The 19476-nt window shown below is 34.8% G+C and overlaps 3 protein-coding genes across 5 annotated transcripts; 2 read left to right on the top strand and 1 right to left on the bottom strand.

The window, feature by feature from the left end:
* Positions 1-156: 156 nt before the first annotated feature.
* LOC128227800 (ganglioside GM2 activator-like) lies at positions 157-4287 on the top strand. Its single transcript, XM_052938662.1, has 4 exons — positions 157-379; positions 1285-1464; positions 1918-2088; positions 2385-4287. Exons 1-4 carry the CDS (start codon positions 257-259, stop codon positions 2520-2522), a joined length of 612 nt encoding a protein of 203 aa, XP_052794622.1. The 5' UTR covers positions 157-256; the 3' UTR covers positions 2523-4287.
* Positions 4288-4775: 488 nt separating this feature from the next.
* LOC128229152 (ganglioside GM2 activator-like) lies at positions 4776-7189 on the top strand. The gene is made up of 4 exons (XM_052940871.1): positions 4776-4993; positions 5602-5775; positions 6435-6602; positions 6840-7189. The coding sequence occupies exons 1-4, from the start codon at positions 4850-4852 to the stop codon at positions 6975-6977; spliced, it is 624 nt and encodes a 207-aa protein (XP_052796831.1). The 5' UTR covers positions 4776-4849; the 3' UTR covers positions 6978-7189.
* Positions 7190-8326: 1137 nt separating this feature from the next.
* Positions 8327-19289, bottom strand: LOC128229304 (polyprenol reductase-like). Of its 3 annotated transcripts, XR_008260069.1 has the most exons (6): positions 18648-19289; positions 15801-15943; positions 15223-15432; positions 12239-12355; positions 9283-11237; positions 8327-9174 (listed from the first exon to the last, which is right to left on the bottom strand). XR_008260069.1 is itself a non-coding variant. In XM_052941144.1 (5 exons), exons 1-5 carry the CDS (start codon positions 18824-18826, stop codon positions 10978-10980), a joined length of 909 nt encoding a protein of 302 aa, XP_052797104.1. In that variant the 5' UTR covers positions 18827-19289; the 3' UTR covers positions 8327-10977. The 3 variants fall into 3 exon arrangements, 2 of the variants coding, with proteins under 2 accessions (XP_052797104.1, XP_052797105.1); XM_052941144.1 differs by having other exon boundaries at positions 8327-11237; XM_052941145.1 differs by having other exon boundaries at positions 8327-11237; positions 15801-17058; positions 18648-18696.
* Between the last annotated feature and the right edge of the window lie 187 nt (positions 19290-19476).

The raw sequence follows: 19476 nt of genomic DNA on the forward strand, positions 1-19476 counted from the left end.
GATAAAAGCCATCGTTATATTTTTGAAAATTGCTGTAAAAGAGATTATAATGCTATTTTTCTAAATATTTAATCAATATTTGAATGCCATTAATTCTCACAATTGTTCTAAATAGAGTTAGAATTACGCGTAGTTGTTGAAAAGCGTTTAAGCGACCATGAACCAGGAAGTAAACAACGGTAAACAAAGGGAGACCAACATAGGCGAATTCTATCATTTGAACCGTTAGGTGTATTCTGTTGTTTTGTCATTCAAAATGAAGTTATTTTGTGTTATCGTTTGTTGTATTGTTTGCGTTAAAGCTTCTAAGAATGTGTTTCAATATGAAATGGAAAAGGCAGATGATAGCATTGATATTTATCGACACAAGTCATCATCGGTGAGTGTTTACTACACGGCAGGTTACATTCAACTAAATTGATGATCATGTATCAAATTATGTATATATGCACGGACCTGGCTTATAGGCCCGTGATAGATGTTATCGAACTTAGGACATTCTTTTAAGTTTCTGTTAGTATCATTAGTGCTTCAGTTAATGAAATAACGTACTGTATTTGATTTGTTGTCTCATGTGACCATTCGGAACACCCTTGCCATTTCCCAGTGTTCCGAATGCTCATGTGATAGATGTGTTATATAAATTATGTATGTACGTATACGTTACAAACAGGTGAAAATTCTCTCGATGACGTTTGTATAGTATTAATAGATACGAAGATGATCAAGTTTCATTTATGATCACTTCTGAACTCCACTTACAATTGGAGGCATGTGAACTGTAAGCTAATCGTCCACATGAAGACCTTAATGAACCCAACCACAGTCCCACCACACACATGTAAACATGAAAGAATCATGTGCATGATTTTTTTTGAATATGCTAAATTATATACATAAGCATCACCATATGTTTTTCTTCAGACTGTTCGTACACATGATGGACTCAATACTATAAAGAATGTCATAGCAAAGAAATTGAATAGCGATATTTATAGTTATGGAGCCAGGACTGATGACATGTAATACTGTCTTAAGTACTTAAGTGGTAGCAGCTGACTGCATGGGCTTCGTTGGAGCGTACAGAAAACTCGCGATTATGCATGATGACATAAATGAAATTTTACAGTCATATCATAGCAATAGGCCTTTTAAGAAAACTACAAATTGCTTGGCTGTGATCACTCCGCAATATAGGGCACGTTTCAGTCAGACCGGTTGCTGATTGGCATAACTATAACATTGTAACTCATGAACGTGCAAGTATCATTTTGTATCTTTCAGTTCCCCGAACAGCAACGGGTTCCTAAACTTACGTCTTTTGTGTGGAAAGACTGTGGTGGCAAGTCAGCCTTGGTGAATATCAAGTCATTGTCAATCTCCCCCGACCCCCTCTCCTTTCCGGGCACGCTAAATGTTGCAGCTGATTTCTTGGTGAAGAAAGCGCTTGTGAAACCATTAAAGGTAAGCAGTTCAATACATTATATAATATGTATACTAGGTATAAATGATGGTAATTTCATCAAGAATTCTTTGAGTTCATAGTACGTTGATGTCATAGTTCGGAAGTTTTTATTTTATTTTATGTTTCGTTTCCTTTGTACTTACGAAACTTCAAGCAATATCACATATGGATTAATTGTGTGATGGACGCCAGAAGTGTTCTGTGACTAACAATTAGACTCATCAGTGATTATTCTAATTACCATGCCCGATTAGAGTAAGGATGAGAGAGATCAAAGTTATAATATGGATATTACATACATTCCACTGTATACACAGAGTTTTAATACATGTACATACCATTTACCTATATATGACTGTATTGTTCTATCTGCTTATTATGATTGACTCTGTTGGAACAATTCTACTCCCATATTACTACCGTCTATCAAAAGTGTCATTCCTTTTCCGCAGGCGGACTTGACATTGTACCGAAAGGTTTTGGGTCGTTATATCCGCCTCCCGTGCATTGACGACTTCGGCTCATGCACGTACGACGACGTGTGTTCCCTCCTACAGCAAGTCCAACAGTGCCCCAAACCCCTCACCGATCTTGGACTCAATTGTCAGTGCCCCATAAAAGCGGTATGTGCAGTATTTACAACAGTTTGTTTGTAAGATTGACGTGTAAGTGTCACTATTTTCAGTTTTACTTCTTTGATTCATGGAAGAAGTCTTCATTAAACAATAGGGTTAATTAAATACCGTTTTCTAGTATGTGCGTGCGTTTAATTTATGTGAGTTGGTAATTCTATTATGTGTCTATAAATCACAGTGACACCTCATAAGCGCATGGTTACTAAATAATGCGTCTTGACCGCCAGTAGTTACTGCATGTGGGCATTTACTTTCTAAAATCACCGTAATTGATCATTTTGCAGAAAGGGTATAGCCTGCAGAAAACAGGGTTCGACATCGGCGCGTCTATCATACCGGAAGGAGACTACCGCGTGCTTGCCAACGTGACCTTGAACGGCGCCGAGGCTACCTGTCTTGACCTTACCCTGAGTATACAATAACAGACGCGGCAGGGGAAGGCGACCGCTAGACGGGACCACGGGACCAACAACACAGAATCAGACTTGCAGTGAATAGACTATATCTCATTTAGATTGAGCTGTGTGTAATTTCACAAGTCGTAATTTAAATTATATCATTAATCCATAATTCTTGACTTGTGTGCATGAAAAAACCGTGTAACTCCGGGTGAACTTATATGTGTCTGCTACTTTTTATATGATTATATTGTATATTTTTTATATTATATTTTATTATTATAATCAATTTGTCATGAAACCATATATGTACCTGGATGGATCTGAATACAACAGATTATGCATTTATTTACAATAATCTCAAAGATATCACGGACGAAATAGCTGGATACATTACAGCCCCTGAAAATGTTGAAAATTATGTTCATAATGATTAGTCAAGTAATAGGTTAATGCGTGCATTTATATATCTTGTGTATACATGAGTATTCGTATGTTTCAATTATTATGCAAAAGCAATGAACTATGCTGATTTCACTCTGTATTATTATTATCATTTAGCTATTCCGAAAACAACATGTATCCTATAAATGTCAGGTATTTTCTTTCCAGACTAGCTAACTATCCAGTTCTCATAGCATAGGGAAACAAATCTTAGTAAGAATTAGCTAGCTATACAGTTCTCATAGCATAGGGAAACAAATCTTAGTAAGAATTAGCTAGCTATACAGTTCTCATAGCATAGGGAAACAAATCTTAGTAAGAACTAGCTAGCTATACAGTTCTCATAGCATAGGGAAACAAATCTTAGTAAGAATTAGCTAGCTATACAGTTCTCATAGCATAGGGAAACAAATCTTAGTAAGAATTAGCTAGCTATACAGTTCTCATAGCATAGGGAAACAAATCTTAGTAAGAACTAGCTAGCTATACAGTTCTCATAGCATAGGGAAACAAATCTTAGTAAGAATTAGCTAGCTATACAGTTCTCATAGCATAGGGAAACAAATCTTAGTAAGAATTAGCTAGCTATACAGTTCTCATAGCATAGGGAAACAAATCTTAGTAAGAACTAGCTAGCTATACAGTTCTCATAGCATAGGGAAACAAATCTTAGTAAGAATTAGCTAGCTATACAGTTCTCATAGCATAGGGAAACAAATCTTAGTAAGAACTAGCTAGCTATACAGTTCTCATAGCATAGGGAAACAAATCTTAGTAAGAATTAGCTAGCTATACAGTTCTCATAGCATAGGGAAACAAATCTTAGTAAGAACTAGCTAACTATCCTGTTCTCATAGTGTACAAAATAAAATCTTATCTTTGAACTGTATTGTATGAATCGAATTGGTTTTGCAGTTGGTCAGAAAGGGAAAGAGGTAAAAAAACATGTTTAAGGTTAATCAATATCAAAATTAAATACAAATGTATCTTATTTTGTCAGATGATTTGTTTTTCGTTGCTGTTGCTTAAATCTTATGTTCTTAAATGTTTACTCATATGATGAAACAAAAGCATTAAAAATCAATCATTTACCAATTAATACATGTGTGGGTACCTTGAACATAAAGTTTTATTTACATAACAGCAAGAAGGCCATGGCCCATGTGGACAAATAATATATTCAGTATTTACAGTTGAATGCATATACAAAAACAATATTACCAATATTAACTGTCAGTACACAAAGAGAATATACATCGAGCAATAAAGCATAATACTCAAGTTCGTTCTTTCTATACTGTATAATGATTTGTGAAATGACTTAATAAAAGTGATATTTACATTGTATCGCTTTAGTTGATTTCATATCAAACTGTTTATTAATTATGACAAAAAATGGAGAAAAAAAATCTATTTCAATATTGATCATACCAGAATCAAATTATATGGTGATATGCCATACTCATATAAATGACGGAAACATGTGTTTTATATATATTTATTTATCATTTCCATTTATAAACTAATTTAAACAAGCGTGTTATTACCTTCGAAATATATATAAGGCAACTGTATTGATTGGATTAAAGTAAGAGAGATTAAATTGACACATTTAAAAAGGCAAATACACGAGGCAAAATAGTGTAAGATATGTGTGCTCCGTAAAACAAAAGTACAAGAACATGAAAGTCATCAGTCGCGTTGCTGCATGTTGCCCACTTATCGCACTTAGGTTTGATACCGTAATATCAAGAGCTGATGGAGGTTGTGTTACGGACAATTGTATAAATATTGTAACCTTTATCTTTCTCATTATCAGCCCAATGTCATTTTATTAGACGTCTTCAGGGTTTTAACGGACTGAATGCAGTAAGTTTCGCAGACAAGAAATATCATTTCAATAAAACATGCGTGTGTTTGTGTGTCTCCTCGGGGCAGTGGCGGCCTGCCTTGCAATGCCAAACGTCTACGAGATGGAGATGGCGGAAGTGGAGGGCGCAATCAACCGCCTGCAGACTAAAGAAGAGCTCGTCCACTTCCTGACCGAGAATGTGAGTAACATAGCTTGTAACTGTCTGTACGGTATTAGTAAAGTATGTTTTAGTTTAAAACATTGCATTCTAGTTGTGCATATTATTTTGTAAAATTATCAGTTGATTTGAACGGTGCATAATAGTTGGTGTCTTTAATGGCTTTACCTAAGATGCAAATACATTCTCTTGCTTTTTGGTCAACTACGCATGATTAAACACCAAATGCATGTTTTAACCTTGTTTAGCAATGTTCAGAAATTGGCAATTACCAAATGAAAAGTAGCTTTTCCTGAATTATAGACAGTTGTTACCCAAGTTATATGAAAAAATATAATCATGAAAAGATTGTGCTGATAGTATCGTCGTATTTGTTAATTTCCATTATTTGAATGAACGAGGTTGCAGCGCTCATATACGTTCAATTCGTCAATTTGAAGCGTTTACGCTTTACAATTTCTAAATATGAACAGGCCAGGCCACTTCCCAAAAATGTTCAATAAGTGTATGGTAACACCAGCCTTTCGATTAGAGGAAATGCATACGTTGGATGCAAACTATCATAAGCAGTCTGTATATTGAATGCAAGAGTTGCCTTTTAATGTCATGTTTTTTCTTTGCACATCAAGACATCACGCGGCCCAGTTCGACTGACTAGCTTCTCCTTCAAAGATTGTGGCGGAGCCGGCGCCCTAGTTAACATCAACTCGCTCAGTATCACCCCCGACCCCGTCGTCTTCCCCGGACCCCTCAATGTGGCCACAGATTTCAAGATCAACAGTCCCCTTGGACAACCTCTCAAGGTGGGCATGTGATGATTGTTTGTTATCTACCCAATGTCTTGTCGGGTTGTACTGATATACGATTATGTCGCACTTAGGCTTAGTACACATGCACTGAATGTTCTTTAATGACATTAAAGAACATTCAGTGCATGTGTACTAAGCCTAAGTGCGACATAATCGTAATGTGTAAAGAATTTGTTTATTAAAGGTCTATGTGCATTCAAATAAAGATCCAGCCCTTATAAAAGACAACATAACAGAATAGGAATTCAACCCAGTGGACCTATATGTCACCAACAAAAGTCAAGTGAAATATATATCTTTATATAAATTTAGCTCTGCATAAGAAAAGAAGCCACGTGGAATGCTTTGTATGTTCATGCTTGTAACGAAGATGGTGTCCATTGTACAAGTCTAAATAAATTGTTCTGTTCCGTTAAGTTCTATCCAACATGTATGCATATACACATATACTTAAGCAGTACTTCATCCTTCGTCTATGCGTATTAGCTTACTGAATTTCGTCGGTTATTAACTTATTACATACGTCTTCAGTTATTATAATATAATTTCACCAAAAATAGATTGAAACAATGGTCGTGTTTGCGGTCTATTTATGTTAGTATGTTATGTTGCGTAATTTGTAGAGTTAATATTTCTCTTCAAATATTCTCCAGGGTGACCTGTACATCGCCAAAAAAGTGTTGGGCAAGTACATTAAACTTCCTTGTATCGACAACTTCGGTTCATGCAGTTACGCGGACCTGTGTGTGCTGCTGGAACAGGTTCAGTGCCCCGACCCTATTGTCCGTATCGGTATCGATTGCACGTGCCCCCTCAAAGCGGTAAGTTTATTTCTACTCAAAAGTGGTAAAAATGGAACATGGTATTCAAACCAGTTTTCATTTTAACTGTTAATGTTAAACAACCAGCATTTGTCTAAAGTCGACGTTGACCAAGGTCGACGGTCAAATCGTAACTTACAGTATTGTAAGTTAAGAAATTATTTTCTCGTTGCGGTATCGTATACTCGGGCTACACCTTTATAAACGTCTAATATGTACACATGGTTACCGTTACAGAACTCCTACAGTCTACCGAAGACGGAATTCGACGTTGACGTAAGTTTTATTCCAGCGGGCGACTACATGGCGCGTGGTAACATAACCTACATGGGGAAGGAGGGCGCGTGCCTCGAGCTTTCGATCACACTTACATAAATACGAAACGAAAACTACTGGTAAAGAATTGACCGTGGGGCGTGGAGACTGTGCGATGGTGGAAATTATTAATTTAACTAGCACATGTATATCCTTCCCAATTTTATATTTTTATTTTGTACATTAATGAATATAACAAAAAACTGTATACTCATGTCTGTTTTATGAACATGTATGTAATGTTTTCAACACAATAAAACAGTCAAAATGGTTTGATTTGCTATTGGCAATTTTTCCCGCAAATACAACTTCATAACCGTATCAATTCAACATTTGAATTCAAAACATAACTCTTAAGTTAATATTTCTCAATTTAAAACTGGAGTTCTTCGATCCGACCTGCAATTTAGCATGTTGCCTTCTGAGCATACATTCGGAACTCCTCGGCCATTTTATCGAAAACAACCTCGGATGTATTTGGACGGTTTACATACTCAAAAAGTGGTACGTCTAAGTCCGCTGCAAGTAGATCGCGTAGTAATTTTATTTAGCATGTAAACTTTATGACTTAGCTCTTGAGAATCTTAATGATGTTTGCAATAATTTACTTCATTGGCAATCAATTTAAACTTAGATCAATAAATGCAACTCTAAAACACTACATTTTATTAATGATATACTTAAAAAAATCACGAACTACTTCAAAAGATGTACCGGCATCCATCCGAGGTTGTTTTCGATAAAATGGCCGAGGAGTTCCGAATGCTGAGCGTACAATGAAGGGATTGCTTGAACCGGTGTCAACGGATTCACGCTTTTCCGATTAATATCCAGAGGTATGCCAAACTTGGAATACAAATTAGTCATGGCTAGCTGATGACCATTGCTGAATTTGGTATCAGAAGGTCAAAGGACACGGTACGATATAAATGTAAAAGAGCAAGTACTAGAGGGCCAATGGGGCCCTTTACGCTCACATGAGTAAATGGTTTAATGTTAGAAGAGGAAAATTTCTGTAGAATTCTATCCAAAAGGGACACTGAATTAAAACAAAACTTAAAGGAATATAGCGCAGGTCCAGCATTTGACACTTAGGCCATTTTTTGAACAATTTTTATGAAAAACAACAACATAACGTCGAAGAACAAGCAGTTTCAGAAAAGATTTCAAAGAGAGATTTTGTCTAATAAACCAATGGACTGTTCCAGCCGGAGTTGTCTTTCTTATTAAAACTGAACCATGTAGAATATGGTTTTAGTGAAAACAAGCCCCGCCCCCTGTCAGCAGAGTTTTAAACGAACCAACATGGCCTGAAGGTAGACGTGCTCATGTGAGATAAAAAAAAAAAGTGATGTGTGCTTCCGATCCAATTCGCGGACGATTCTAGGTTATTAGAAATGAGAATATAATCATTTTGTATTTTTATTCCTCCACAATGTTCAGTAATGAACATCTCATGTTAATATTATTAAAACTGTTATAATACTGGATCTTATGTAATACAAATGCATATAATCACAGAAATAAACAACATTGAATAAAATGTTATGGCTAAACATGAACTAATGATACACTTGAATATGATTTCAAAAACAATTTGAAATGCAAAATGCGTCTTTGAAAAGTTCAGTGACTTTTGAGAACTGTGTAATCAAAAGTGGTACATGGATTTCTTGATAACATCAAATATATGTTTCAATATCCTTCCTTAATAAAAACAAATGAAAAAGTATTGCATTTCATTTTTTGCTCGTTTGAAATACATTTTCAGCAAATGTACAGAAATTATACGGTACATTATAACCTAAACAGGCAGTTTGCATAACGCTGTCTGCATAAAAAGCTTCACTTTTTACCCACCCGTAAAAAATGAAACATGGATTTAATATCGATACAAACTACACATTACAATTATGCCAGATTTTTTTTTAAATTACACTACAACAGTATCATAAGCTTGTAAATCAAAATAATGAGCATTCACTTAGAACAGGTATACATCAACACATTGACTTAGCACAGATATACATGTACATCAACACAGAAACAAGCAGCAGTAAAAACAAGAAATATCAATGCATGTGAGTCATACCCCCACCACACCACCTCATTATAAGAATTTAGTAAGACTGAGAGTCATGTATGCTCCTTAAATGCCCTATGTCATATATGCTCCTTCAATGCCCTAAGTCATGTATGCTACCTCAATGCCCTAAGTCATGTATGCTACTTCAATGCAGTATGTCATGTATGCTACCTCAATGCCCTAAGTCATGTATGCTACTTCAATGCAGTATGTCATGTATGCTATTTCAATGCAGTATGTCATGTATGCTATTGCAATGCCCTAAGTCATGTATGCTACTTCAATGCCCTAAGTCATGTATGCTACTTCAATGCCCTAAGTCATGTATGCTACCTCAATGCCCTAAGTCATGTATGCTACCTCAATGCAGTATGTCATGTATGCTACTTCAATGCAGTATGTCATGTATGCTATTTCAATGCCCTAAGTCATGTATGCTACTTCTATGCCCTATGCCATGTATGCTACCTCAATGCCCTAAGTCATGTATGCTACCTCAATGCAGTATGTCATGTATGCTACTTCAATGCAGTATGTCATGTATGCTATTTCAATGCCCTAAGTCATGTATGCTACTTCAATGCCCTAAGTCATGTATGCTACCTCAATGCCCTAAGTCATGTATGCTACCTCAATGCAGTATGTCATGTATGCTATTTCAATGCAGTATGTCATGTATGCTATTGCAATGCCCTAAGTCATGTATGCTACCTCAATGCAGTATGTCATGTATGCTACTTCAATGCAGTATGTCATGTATGCTATTTCAATGCCCTAAGTCATGTATGCTACTTCAATGCCCTATGTCATGTATGCTACCTCAATGCCCTAAGTCATGTATGCTACCTCAATGCAGTATGTCATGTATGCTACTTCAATGCAGTATGTCATGTATGCTATTTCAATGCCCTAAGTCATGTATGCTACTTCAATGCCCTATGTCATGTATGCTACCTCAATGCCCTAAGTCATGTATGCTACCTCAATGCAGTATGTCATGTATGCTACTTCAATGCAGTATGTCATGTATGCTATTTCAATGCCCTACGTCATGTATGCTACTTCAATGCCCTAAGTCATGTATGCTACCTCAATGCCCTAAGTCATGTATGCTACCTCAATGCAATATGTCATGTATGCTATTTCAATGCAGTATGTCATGTATGCTATTACAATGCCCTAAGTCATGTATGCTACCTCAATGCCCTATGTCATGTATGCTATTGCAATGCCCTATGTCATGTATGCTATTTCAATGCCCTATGTCATGTATGCTATTGCAATGCCCTAAGTCATGTATGCTACTTCTATGCCCTATGTCATGTATGCTACTTCTATGCCCTATGTCATGTATGCTATTGCAATGCCCTAAGTAATGTATGCTATTTCAATGCCCTTACTATTGGATGCTCATTGAATGCCTTAAGTCACGGATGCTACTTCAATGCCCAAAGTTATGTATGCTCATTGAATGCCCTAAGTCATGTATGCTACTTCAATGCTCTAAGTCATGTTTGCTCATTGAATGCCCTATGTCATGATGATCCTTGAATGCCCTATGTCATTGAGAAGGTATCAATTAAGTTAATGATCATAAGTTGTACTATACAGATAAAGGGACTGTAACGTCTGTGAGATAAGGCATGATGTTTTATTAGTTTAGTAAGGCATAGCACAGTTTTTAATTGAGTTGACTGTTATCTCTAAAAATGCCATGGACAAAAAAAATGTTTCTTTTGCACAGCACTTCACCTCAAAACAGTAAAAAACATTATTTGTATGGAGATTTGAAGTCATTTACTTTAAACATATGGAGTAATGGAGAAATTTAGACATGTCCAGTTGACCAGGACGGAACGGCAAAGACGGACTGACAGATGGGACAAGGTGATTCCTATATAGCCACCACCACCAAGTGTGTGTGTGTGTGGGGGGGGGGGAGATTATTGTGTTATGTAAAATAAATTTTGCACACTAAAGCAAGAAAGGAAGCACAGCTTTCCTATCCTTGGGGTAGTTCTTAAATGTCTCCTTATACCAGGCATGGGTAAAGTATCCCGTGACCACCTGGTTGATGAGGACGAACACAAACAGGGCAACCAGCATGTTGTTCTGGAAGGCTGTGATGATGCAGAGGGAGAGGTATATGATGATCTCCATGGTGTAGTGGGGGCATGAGACAAACTGGAACAGGCCGCCATGGGGAATGTGGTGACGGGTGTTCTCTACTGAACCTGCAGATAAAATAATAACTGAGAATGTATGCTCACATATTTCAGAACATAATAACAGAAAGTTACTATATTACCAAGTAATATGAGTAAAAGCACTGTTGTAAAATTCACACAACAGCACTACTAACAGATGGAACAGCTCATTAATGTTTCACTGTTGATCAATGGGTATAACTTGTTCAAGATTTTAGGCATAAGTAATTTGACTTTCTACAGTGAGACATATCATTATTGTTGAAATGTCCACCAAGTTTCATGGGGATACCTATAACGGTCTCGTGATTAAAAGCCAATAGGAAAGTTTGCGCAAGAGGCCAAAGATGAAAACATTTAGTCTATGACTAAACCTCCATGTAATGAATGTGTTGTAATCCTAAATGAACAGTATCCCTGTATTGACAATAAACAATTATGGTTATTGATAGTCTATCAAAAAATATCATTTCACTTAAAAACCCTAGTAAAAAAAAATATAATATATCCTAATAAGTTCTAACTTCTGAGAGCATAAACTTGTTTGTTGTTTTTTGTTTTATTTTGTCATTTGATTTCTTGGGTTTGTTTTTTAAATATATCTATGGCATGAAGGTAGAAATAAGCATCAATGTTATTGTAATCAATTTTATTAGTAGGCATATCAATCATTCTGATTTGATGATCGAGTTTGGTTGTCTATTGGGACTTGATTATCAATTGTAAGGCTTCTCAAGTTATTGAGTGGACAAGACCAGTTTTAGGAAATTTCTATGATTGACATGGAACATTTCTTGAGTGACTGGAGCAATGTGACTGGTTTCGAACTTGTCCGAGATATTATGCCCTGCAGATTATCAAAACAACCTCAACCTATGTTCTTTCAAAAAGCAGACAAGCAAAATAACAGACTGAAACACAATGTTGCTGAGATGTAAGAATTCACACTGATTTTAATTAAGTTCATTCTTTAAATTTACTAGATGTCATGGTGAGGCAGTGACCATTGTCGGTTACGTGATACTAACCGGACTTGTTTTGCCTTAGCTTTGCGAACTGGTTGACAGCACGGTTCTGATGCCAAGAAGCCCACAGAAACACAGAAACTCCAACAGCATGGTAAAACTTCACATCATCAAGAAAACCTGCAACAGAAATAAGTGAAATAAGAAAAAGGAACGCATGCAGAAATCATGCCATCTTCACCAGTGTATAGATATTCAACAGTACATTCATTAAACTAAGGAACCTCATCTTGCTCATCTGACTATTGTAAGTTATGGTATCTGACTATTGAAAGTTATGGTATCTGACTATTGTAAGCTATGGTATCTGACTATTGAAAGTTATGGTATCTGACTATTAAAAGTTATGGTATCTGACTATTGTAAGTTATGGTATCTGACTATTGTAAGTTATGGTATCTGACTATTGAAAGTTATGGTATCTGACTATTGAAAGTTATAGTATCTGACTATTGGAAGTTATGGTATCTGACTATTGAAAGTTATGGTATCTGACTATTGAAAGTTGTGGTATCTGACTATTGAAAGTTATGGTATCTGACTATTGTAAGTTATGGTATCTGACTATTGAAGCTATGGTACCTAATTATTGAAAGTTATGATATATCTGACTATTGTAAGTAATGGTATCTGACAATTGAAAGTTATGGTATCTGACAATTGAAGGTTTTGGTATCTGACTATTGAAGTTATGGTACCTGACTTTTAAAAGTAATGATATCTGACTATTGTAAATTATGGTATCTGACTATTGAAAATTATGATATCTGACTATTGTAAGTTATGGTATCTAACTATTGTTAATTATGGTTTCTGCCTATTGAAAGTTATGATATCTGACTATTGTAAACTATGGTCTCTAACTATTTAAAGTTATAATATCTGACTATTGTTAATTATGGTATCTGACTATTGAAAGTTATGATATCTGACTATTGTAAGTTATGGTATCTAACTATTGTTAATTATGGTTTCTGACTATTGAAAGTTATGATATCTGTCTATTGTAAACTATGGTATCTAACTATTTAAAGTTATAATATCTGACTATTGTTAATTATGGTATCTGACTATTGTAAGTTATGATATCTGACTATTGTAAGTTATGGTATCTGACTATTGGAAGTTATAATATCTGACTATTGTAAGTGATGGTATCTTACTATTGAAAGTTATGTTATGATATCTGTCTATTGTAAACTATGGTATCTAACTATTGAAAGTTATAATATCTGACTATTGTAAGTTATGGTATCTAACTATTGGAAGTTATGATATCTGACTATTGTAAGTTATGGTATCTGACTATTGGAAGTTATAATATCTGACTATTGTAAGTTATGGTATCTAACTATTGAAAGTTATGATATCTGACTATTGTAAGTAATGGTATCTAACTATTTGAAGTTATGATATCTGACTATTGTAAGCTATGGTATCTAACTATTGAAAGTTATAATATCTGACTATTGTAAGTTATGGTATCTAACTATTTGAAGTTATAATATCTGACTATTGTAAGTTATGGTATCTAACTATTGTAAGTTATGATATCTGACTATTGTAAGTTATGGTATCTGACTATTGGAAGTTATAATATCTGACTATTGTAAGTTATGGTATCTAACTATTGAAAGTTATGATATCTGACTATTGTAAGTTATGGTATCTAACTATTTGAAGTTATGATATCTGACTATTGTAAGTTATGGTATCTGACTATTGGAAGTTATAATATCTGACTATTGTAGGTTATGGTATCTTACTATTGAAAGTTATGATATCTGACTATTGTAAGTTATGGTATTTAACTATTGAAAGTTATAATATCTGACTATTGTAAGTTATGGTATCTAACTATTGGAAGTTATGATATCTGACTATTGTAAGTTATGGTATCTGACTATTGGAAGTTATAATATCTGACTATTGTAAGTTATGGTATCTAACTATTGAAAGTTATGATATCTGACTATTGTAAGTAATGGTATCTAACTATTTGAAGTTATGATATCTGACTATTGTAAGCTATGGTATCTAACTATTGAAAGTTATAATATCTGACTATTGTAAGTTATGGTATCTAACTATTTGAAGTTATAATATCTGACTATTGTAAGTTATGGTATCTAACTATTGTAAGTTATGATATCTGACTATTGTAAGTTATGGTATCTGACTATTGGAAGTTATAATATCTGACTATTGTAAGTTATGGTATCTAACTATTGAAAGTTATGATATCTGACTTTTGTAAGTTATGGTATCTAACTATTTGAAGTTATGATATCTGACTATTGTAAGTTATGGTATCTGACTATTGGAAGTTATAATATCTGACTATTGTAAGTTATGGTATCTTACTATTGAAAGTTATGATATCTGACTATTGTAAGTTATGGTATTTAACTATTGAAAGTTATAATATCTGACTATTGTAAGTTATGGTATCTAACTATTGGAAGTTATGATATCTGACTATTGTAAGTTATGGTATCTGACTATTGGAAGTTATAATATCTGACTATTGTAAGTTATGGTATCTAACTATTGAAAGTTATGATATCTGACTATTGTAAGTAATGGTATCTAACTATTTGAAGTTATGATATCTGACTATTGTAAGCTATGGTATCTAACTATTGAAAGTTATAATATCTGACTATTGTAAGTTATGGTATCTAACTATTTGAAGTTATAATATCTGACTATTGTAAGTTATGGTATCTAACTATTGGAAGTTACGATATCTGACTATTGTAAGTTATGGTATCTAACTTTTTAAAGTTATGGTATCTGACTATTGAAGGTTTTGGGTGGATTGGTGGGGGGGGGGGGGGATTTTGTCTGCCTCCATAGGTTTACATGTGGTTTTTTTGGCAAAGATGGATCAATTACACAAAAAGTTGTTTTTATAGATTAGTTCCTTACAGATTAAACAATAGAAACGAAAACTTCCAACTCACCCAAATTGAATCTATACTTACTTGCACAGCAGATTTTCTGTGCAAAGTCAGTCCCAGACACGGTGGTGAGAGGTAAAGCGGCGTAGAAGCAGACCCCGACCAGGTAGATTATGATGCTCATCTTCCCTCCAGGGGAGTAAACACTGACCAGCTTACACTCCAGGAATCGCCGCACCACCTGGATGTCCGAACATACCAGCACCAACAGTGTGGGAAACACATCCCCATGCACTAAAGTCATAAGCACAAGTATTGAACAAACAAAATACATTTTTATTATATTTTTTATAGTTTGATTTCATATACTTTGGCTGAGTGACCAATATGAAACTTTAAGTGAACTATAAATTAAAGAATAAAAATGGATACTGTATACATGTACCAAGAATAATTACAAATGGATACTGTTTACAAGTACCAAGAATAATTAAACGTTCTAAACGTAAAGATATTAACTTCATATTTTTTAAGCGGTAAATACTAATAAAAACTGGCATTGCACTACATGTAACATTGTTAATGAACTCCATTGAATTCTAAAATGAAAACATGCAGATGTTAAATATACACAAAATGTATGTGTATTGCTGTTGCCATACCTTTCACATTTGGGTATCTCATCAGATCAATCAGGAAGTTGACAATGTCGGGAAACTCCCCACCCTGGCATGCCACAGACAAACTTAGCACCAATAGCGTGGATATCCATATGATGCCACCTAGGTAGAAATGGCTGAAAAAACTAAAAATACATGTTGCAAATGCATTATTAAGCTTGCAAAATATGGCAATACTTAACCTTAATGCATACATACATGTGTATTGGCCACATAGTCATCATTTTAAAAAGAATAATTTTAATTGCAAGCAAGGGTTGTATCATATAATGTGGTAAGGAAGCAAGTATGAATGTGAGTGTATGCATTATTTATAAAACATGACAAATAACTTTAAATCAATAACACATGGAGACAGACTGTTGTTAAAAACATCTATTACATAAATCTTGAATCATACAGATTGGTCATTTGACTATTTTTAACTATTTTTAGTGCTAATGTTTATGGAAGAAGGCTTTTTTTGGCCTTTTTCATGCTTTAATTACCATATTTTTAGTTTTAAGAGCTGTCACAGAGACAGCTAGTTGGCTATTATGCCACTTTTAAGTATAAGTATTGCAAAGTTTTGGTAAAACATACATGGATCACGGTAAAATTGGATTACATGCCAGAATTTTAAGCCATATTACATACAAAGGGGCAAAAATTATATCATATATCATATGCAAAGAGAGAGTTATGTAACTTGATAAATTAAGATGGTTGTATGGTTAGGATACCATTTCAATGCAATAAATGATGTATTTGCAGAGATATTGGCTTAAATGTGGTTACATGTAAAACCTAAACCAGAACTTCTAAGTTGAACAAAAAAAGGAGCATAATTAGAGTTATATGCAAAATAGAGATATCTTACTGGTTAGATGGTTGAATACCGTTTTCTAAAGTTTCAATGCAATTTGTCAAGTAGTTACTGAGATATTATCCTATGTGTGCTACAGGCGCGTAAGAGCTGGGGCCGCAACCGCGGCCCCAATATTCTGGCTAGTAACGGCAATGGGGCCGCGAATATTTAATACCGATTTTCTTAATAATCGTATTTTAAATAAAGCTACGCTCATATAGATCAATAGCAGTCTGACACGATATTGAATAAACAGGTCACCATGTCATAATTAAACCTGTGACCATCTATGGTGTGACACTTGGGTATAAACTGTTAAAGCACAACCTAAGCAGGGCTCTGGCAAAGACATGTCAGCTTCTGAAGGTCACGATCTTGCCCATGTTTCAGTGTCTAAATGTAATAGTGAATAAATGTTACTAAATGATAATAGTTTTATATCTATCAACTATTTTAACCGAAAAAGGTTAAGATAAAAACATGAAAAACATGAAAATAATACCTGAACTCACTGGAAATCGAGTCTTTCAATGCTTAAAATTGAAAAAAATCTCGAAGGGAGGGGCCACCCCTACCGCGGCCCCAATATCAATTTCCTTCCTACTCGCCTGTGCTTACATGCAAATCCTTAATTGAAATTTCTTAGTTAAATGGTAATGGGCAATAATTTGCATTATATTAAAGATAGAGTTATCTATCTAACTTGTTAAATCAAGTATTTGTAGGTTGGATAGTAAATGGGAACACATGTCTAAGTTCCAATGCAATTCATGGTGTATTTGCTGAGATATTGATTTAAATGTTGTTTATACATGCAAAACCTTAACCAAAGTATGACGCCAATGGGTGAGTAGTATAGGTCTCCTCATTCTTTAAACAGTCGAGTTAAAAAGTGATTTTATAGCCAATTATTGTCTGCCGTACATCAGCCATGAAAGAAATTTGTTTAACAGATCTAACTTCATTAAAAAATATGGCATTTTATGTTTATATATGAATTGTTACTATTGTCTCTGACCTAAAAATCAGTTTATAGGTCTGAGCTATTATATACATTGTATACAGTTCATCTGTCATCGTATTGCTACAGGAAACATACAATTTATTGCACAATTACAATACTATTTTGAGAATTTATGTGAACAGTATCATGTTCAGGGGGCAGATCCAGGATTTGACATAAGGGGGCTTATCTTAGGGGCGTAACCTTTGGACTTGTGCTGCTCCCTCAGAATCAAAACTTATTTGGTTTAAAGTGTTGGCAAGGGAGTTTGTGGGTACTCCCCAAAGGAATTTTTAATAATTTCTTGTCTGAAATGGTCCATTTTGGGAGTTTTTTATTAGTTTTTTCTCCCATACTAAAATATAAAGTAAACTTGGATGAGTAAAGGTGAGGGTTGGGCGCTGGGTGAGCCCCTCCCTGGATCTGCTTGTGGTGTTTGAAGGCCAAGGTTTAAGTGCACTGAACTAGTCTGCATTTAAGGGATTCGCGAGAGATTTGCCATATAACAAAATCATAAAAAATATCTTGACATACAGTTCACTTAACCACAGGGGTTTCTCTCGATTTAATCCCTACCGGACATAAAGGTTATTATCTATTATCATTAGATTATATTTAGGGTAAAAAAATCAAGAGAAACCCATGTGAACTTAGCCTGATACAATTATTTGAAATAGTTGATAATAAATTGATAATGTAACGGTCCGCCGTAGGCGGCAGATTAGTGTAACAGTCCGCTGTAGGTGGCGGATGTGCGTTCATAGTATAACATTCTGTTATAGACAGAAGTACGTTCACAGTACGTATGTTAACTTGGTTGGTTATATGCAAATTAGCAAAGCCTGGGTCCTGTATAGATTGAGAATTAACTGCATATAAAGACCAGCGGACCCCTTCGAGGTCAAGCATGCTTTTCTCTGAAGGGATCTGTTGGTGTTTGTTTGACATTGCACGTTACAATAAGAAATATATCATTTACCTCTTTGGAAACAATAAAAAATCGGACTGCTTGCTTTTGCCGTCCGTTTTTCTTATCTTTCCATAAACATAGAGATCAAGAATTACAGCTGGGCTGTACTGAGGAAATGCCACAAACAATGCACCCAGCAGTACCCAAACAGAGCACACACCCCAGATAAGCGAGCAGAGAGAAATCATTTTGACTTTAATTGAAGATTATCTTTAGATGACCTTTTGACACTAAAAACAACAGTAATGTCGCGTTTAATATGAAAATAAGACAAGATCGAAAAAAATTCAAACGGGCATTTAACCCGAGACAATGTTTATATTAACACCGCCGAAATTGACCTTTTGGCCCAAACTCCGCGCAGTGTTACTTCCCTTGCAGTACAGTAATCACTGCCTTCACAAATATCACGTGATGATAGAAAAGGCACGTGATTGCAATTTACAAAATGGACGGAACACCTTTAAAAGAAATTCCAGCAACATGTTTCATTTGTTTAGAAAATAAACGATTTTATTCCATAAAAGGAAAAAATGCAAAACCTTCGATACATGTCTGAATAGCTAACAACACATCCATGTTGATATTGTAATTTGTAAATCCTACTTTCAATTTGAAAAAAGACCGAACATTTCCGAATGTTTTTTTTAATTGTTATTTTTTTATAAAACATATTATGCCTATCAACTGGCGTAAAGTAATTATTTAAGAAAGGATATAAGAATAAATATATATGATTAAAAAAAATGCCATTAAAAGTTTTCATCCAATTTTGGATGAACATCTTGTGGTGGCACAATCGTAACAACTCGGCCATCTCCGGCAAGCTTCGAGATAG

The sequence above is a fragment of the Mya arenaria genome, chromosome 3, assembly GCF_026914265.1.
Source record: "Mya arenaria isolate MELC-2E11 chromosome 3, ASM2691426v1".
NCBI lineage: Eukaryota > Metazoa > Mollusca > Bivalvia > Myida > Myidae > Mya > Mya arenaria.

Excerpts from the sequence above, each read along its gene's own strand:
- LOC128227800 (XM_052938662.1), top strand. The coding sequence starts at position 257 with ATGAAGTTATTTTGTGTTATCGTTTGTTGTATTGTTTGCGTTAAAGCT. Across the intron at positions 1,465-1,917 it reads CGCTTGTGAAACCATTAAAG|GCGGACTTGACATTGTACCG; the intron begins GTAAGCAGTTCA and ends CCTTTTCCGCAG. Across the intron at positions 2,089-2,384 it reads GTCAGTGCCCCATAAAAGCG|AAAGGGTATAGCCTGCAGAA; the intron begins GTATGTGCAGTA and ends ATCATTTTGCAG.
- LOC128229152 (XM_052940871.1), top strand. The coding sequence starts at position 4,850 with ATGCGTGTGTTTGTGTGTCTCCTCGGGGCAGTGGCGGCCTGCCTTGCA. Across the intron at positions 4,994-5,601 it reads TCCACTTCCTGACCGAGAAT|ACATCACGCGGCCCAGTTCG; the intron begins GTGAGTAACATA and ends TTGCACATCAAG. Across the intron at positions 6,603-6,839 it reads GCACGTGCCCCCTCAAAGCG|AACTCCTACAGTCTACCGAA; the intron begins GTAAGTTTATTT and ends TTACCGTTACAG.
- LOC128229304 (XM_052941144.1), bottom strand. The coding sequence starts at position 18,826 with ATGATTTCTCTCTGCTCGCTTATCTGGGGTGTGTGCTCTGTTTGGGTA. Across the intron at positions 15,433-15,800 it reads GAGATACCCAAATGTGAAAG|TGCATGGGGATGTGTTTCCC; the intron begins GTATGGCAACAG and ends TTATGACTTTAG. Across the intron at positions 12,356-15,222 it reads ACAGAAAATCTGCTGTGCAA|GTTTTCTTGATGATGTGAAG; the intron begins GTAAGTATAGAT and ends TTTCTGTTGCAG.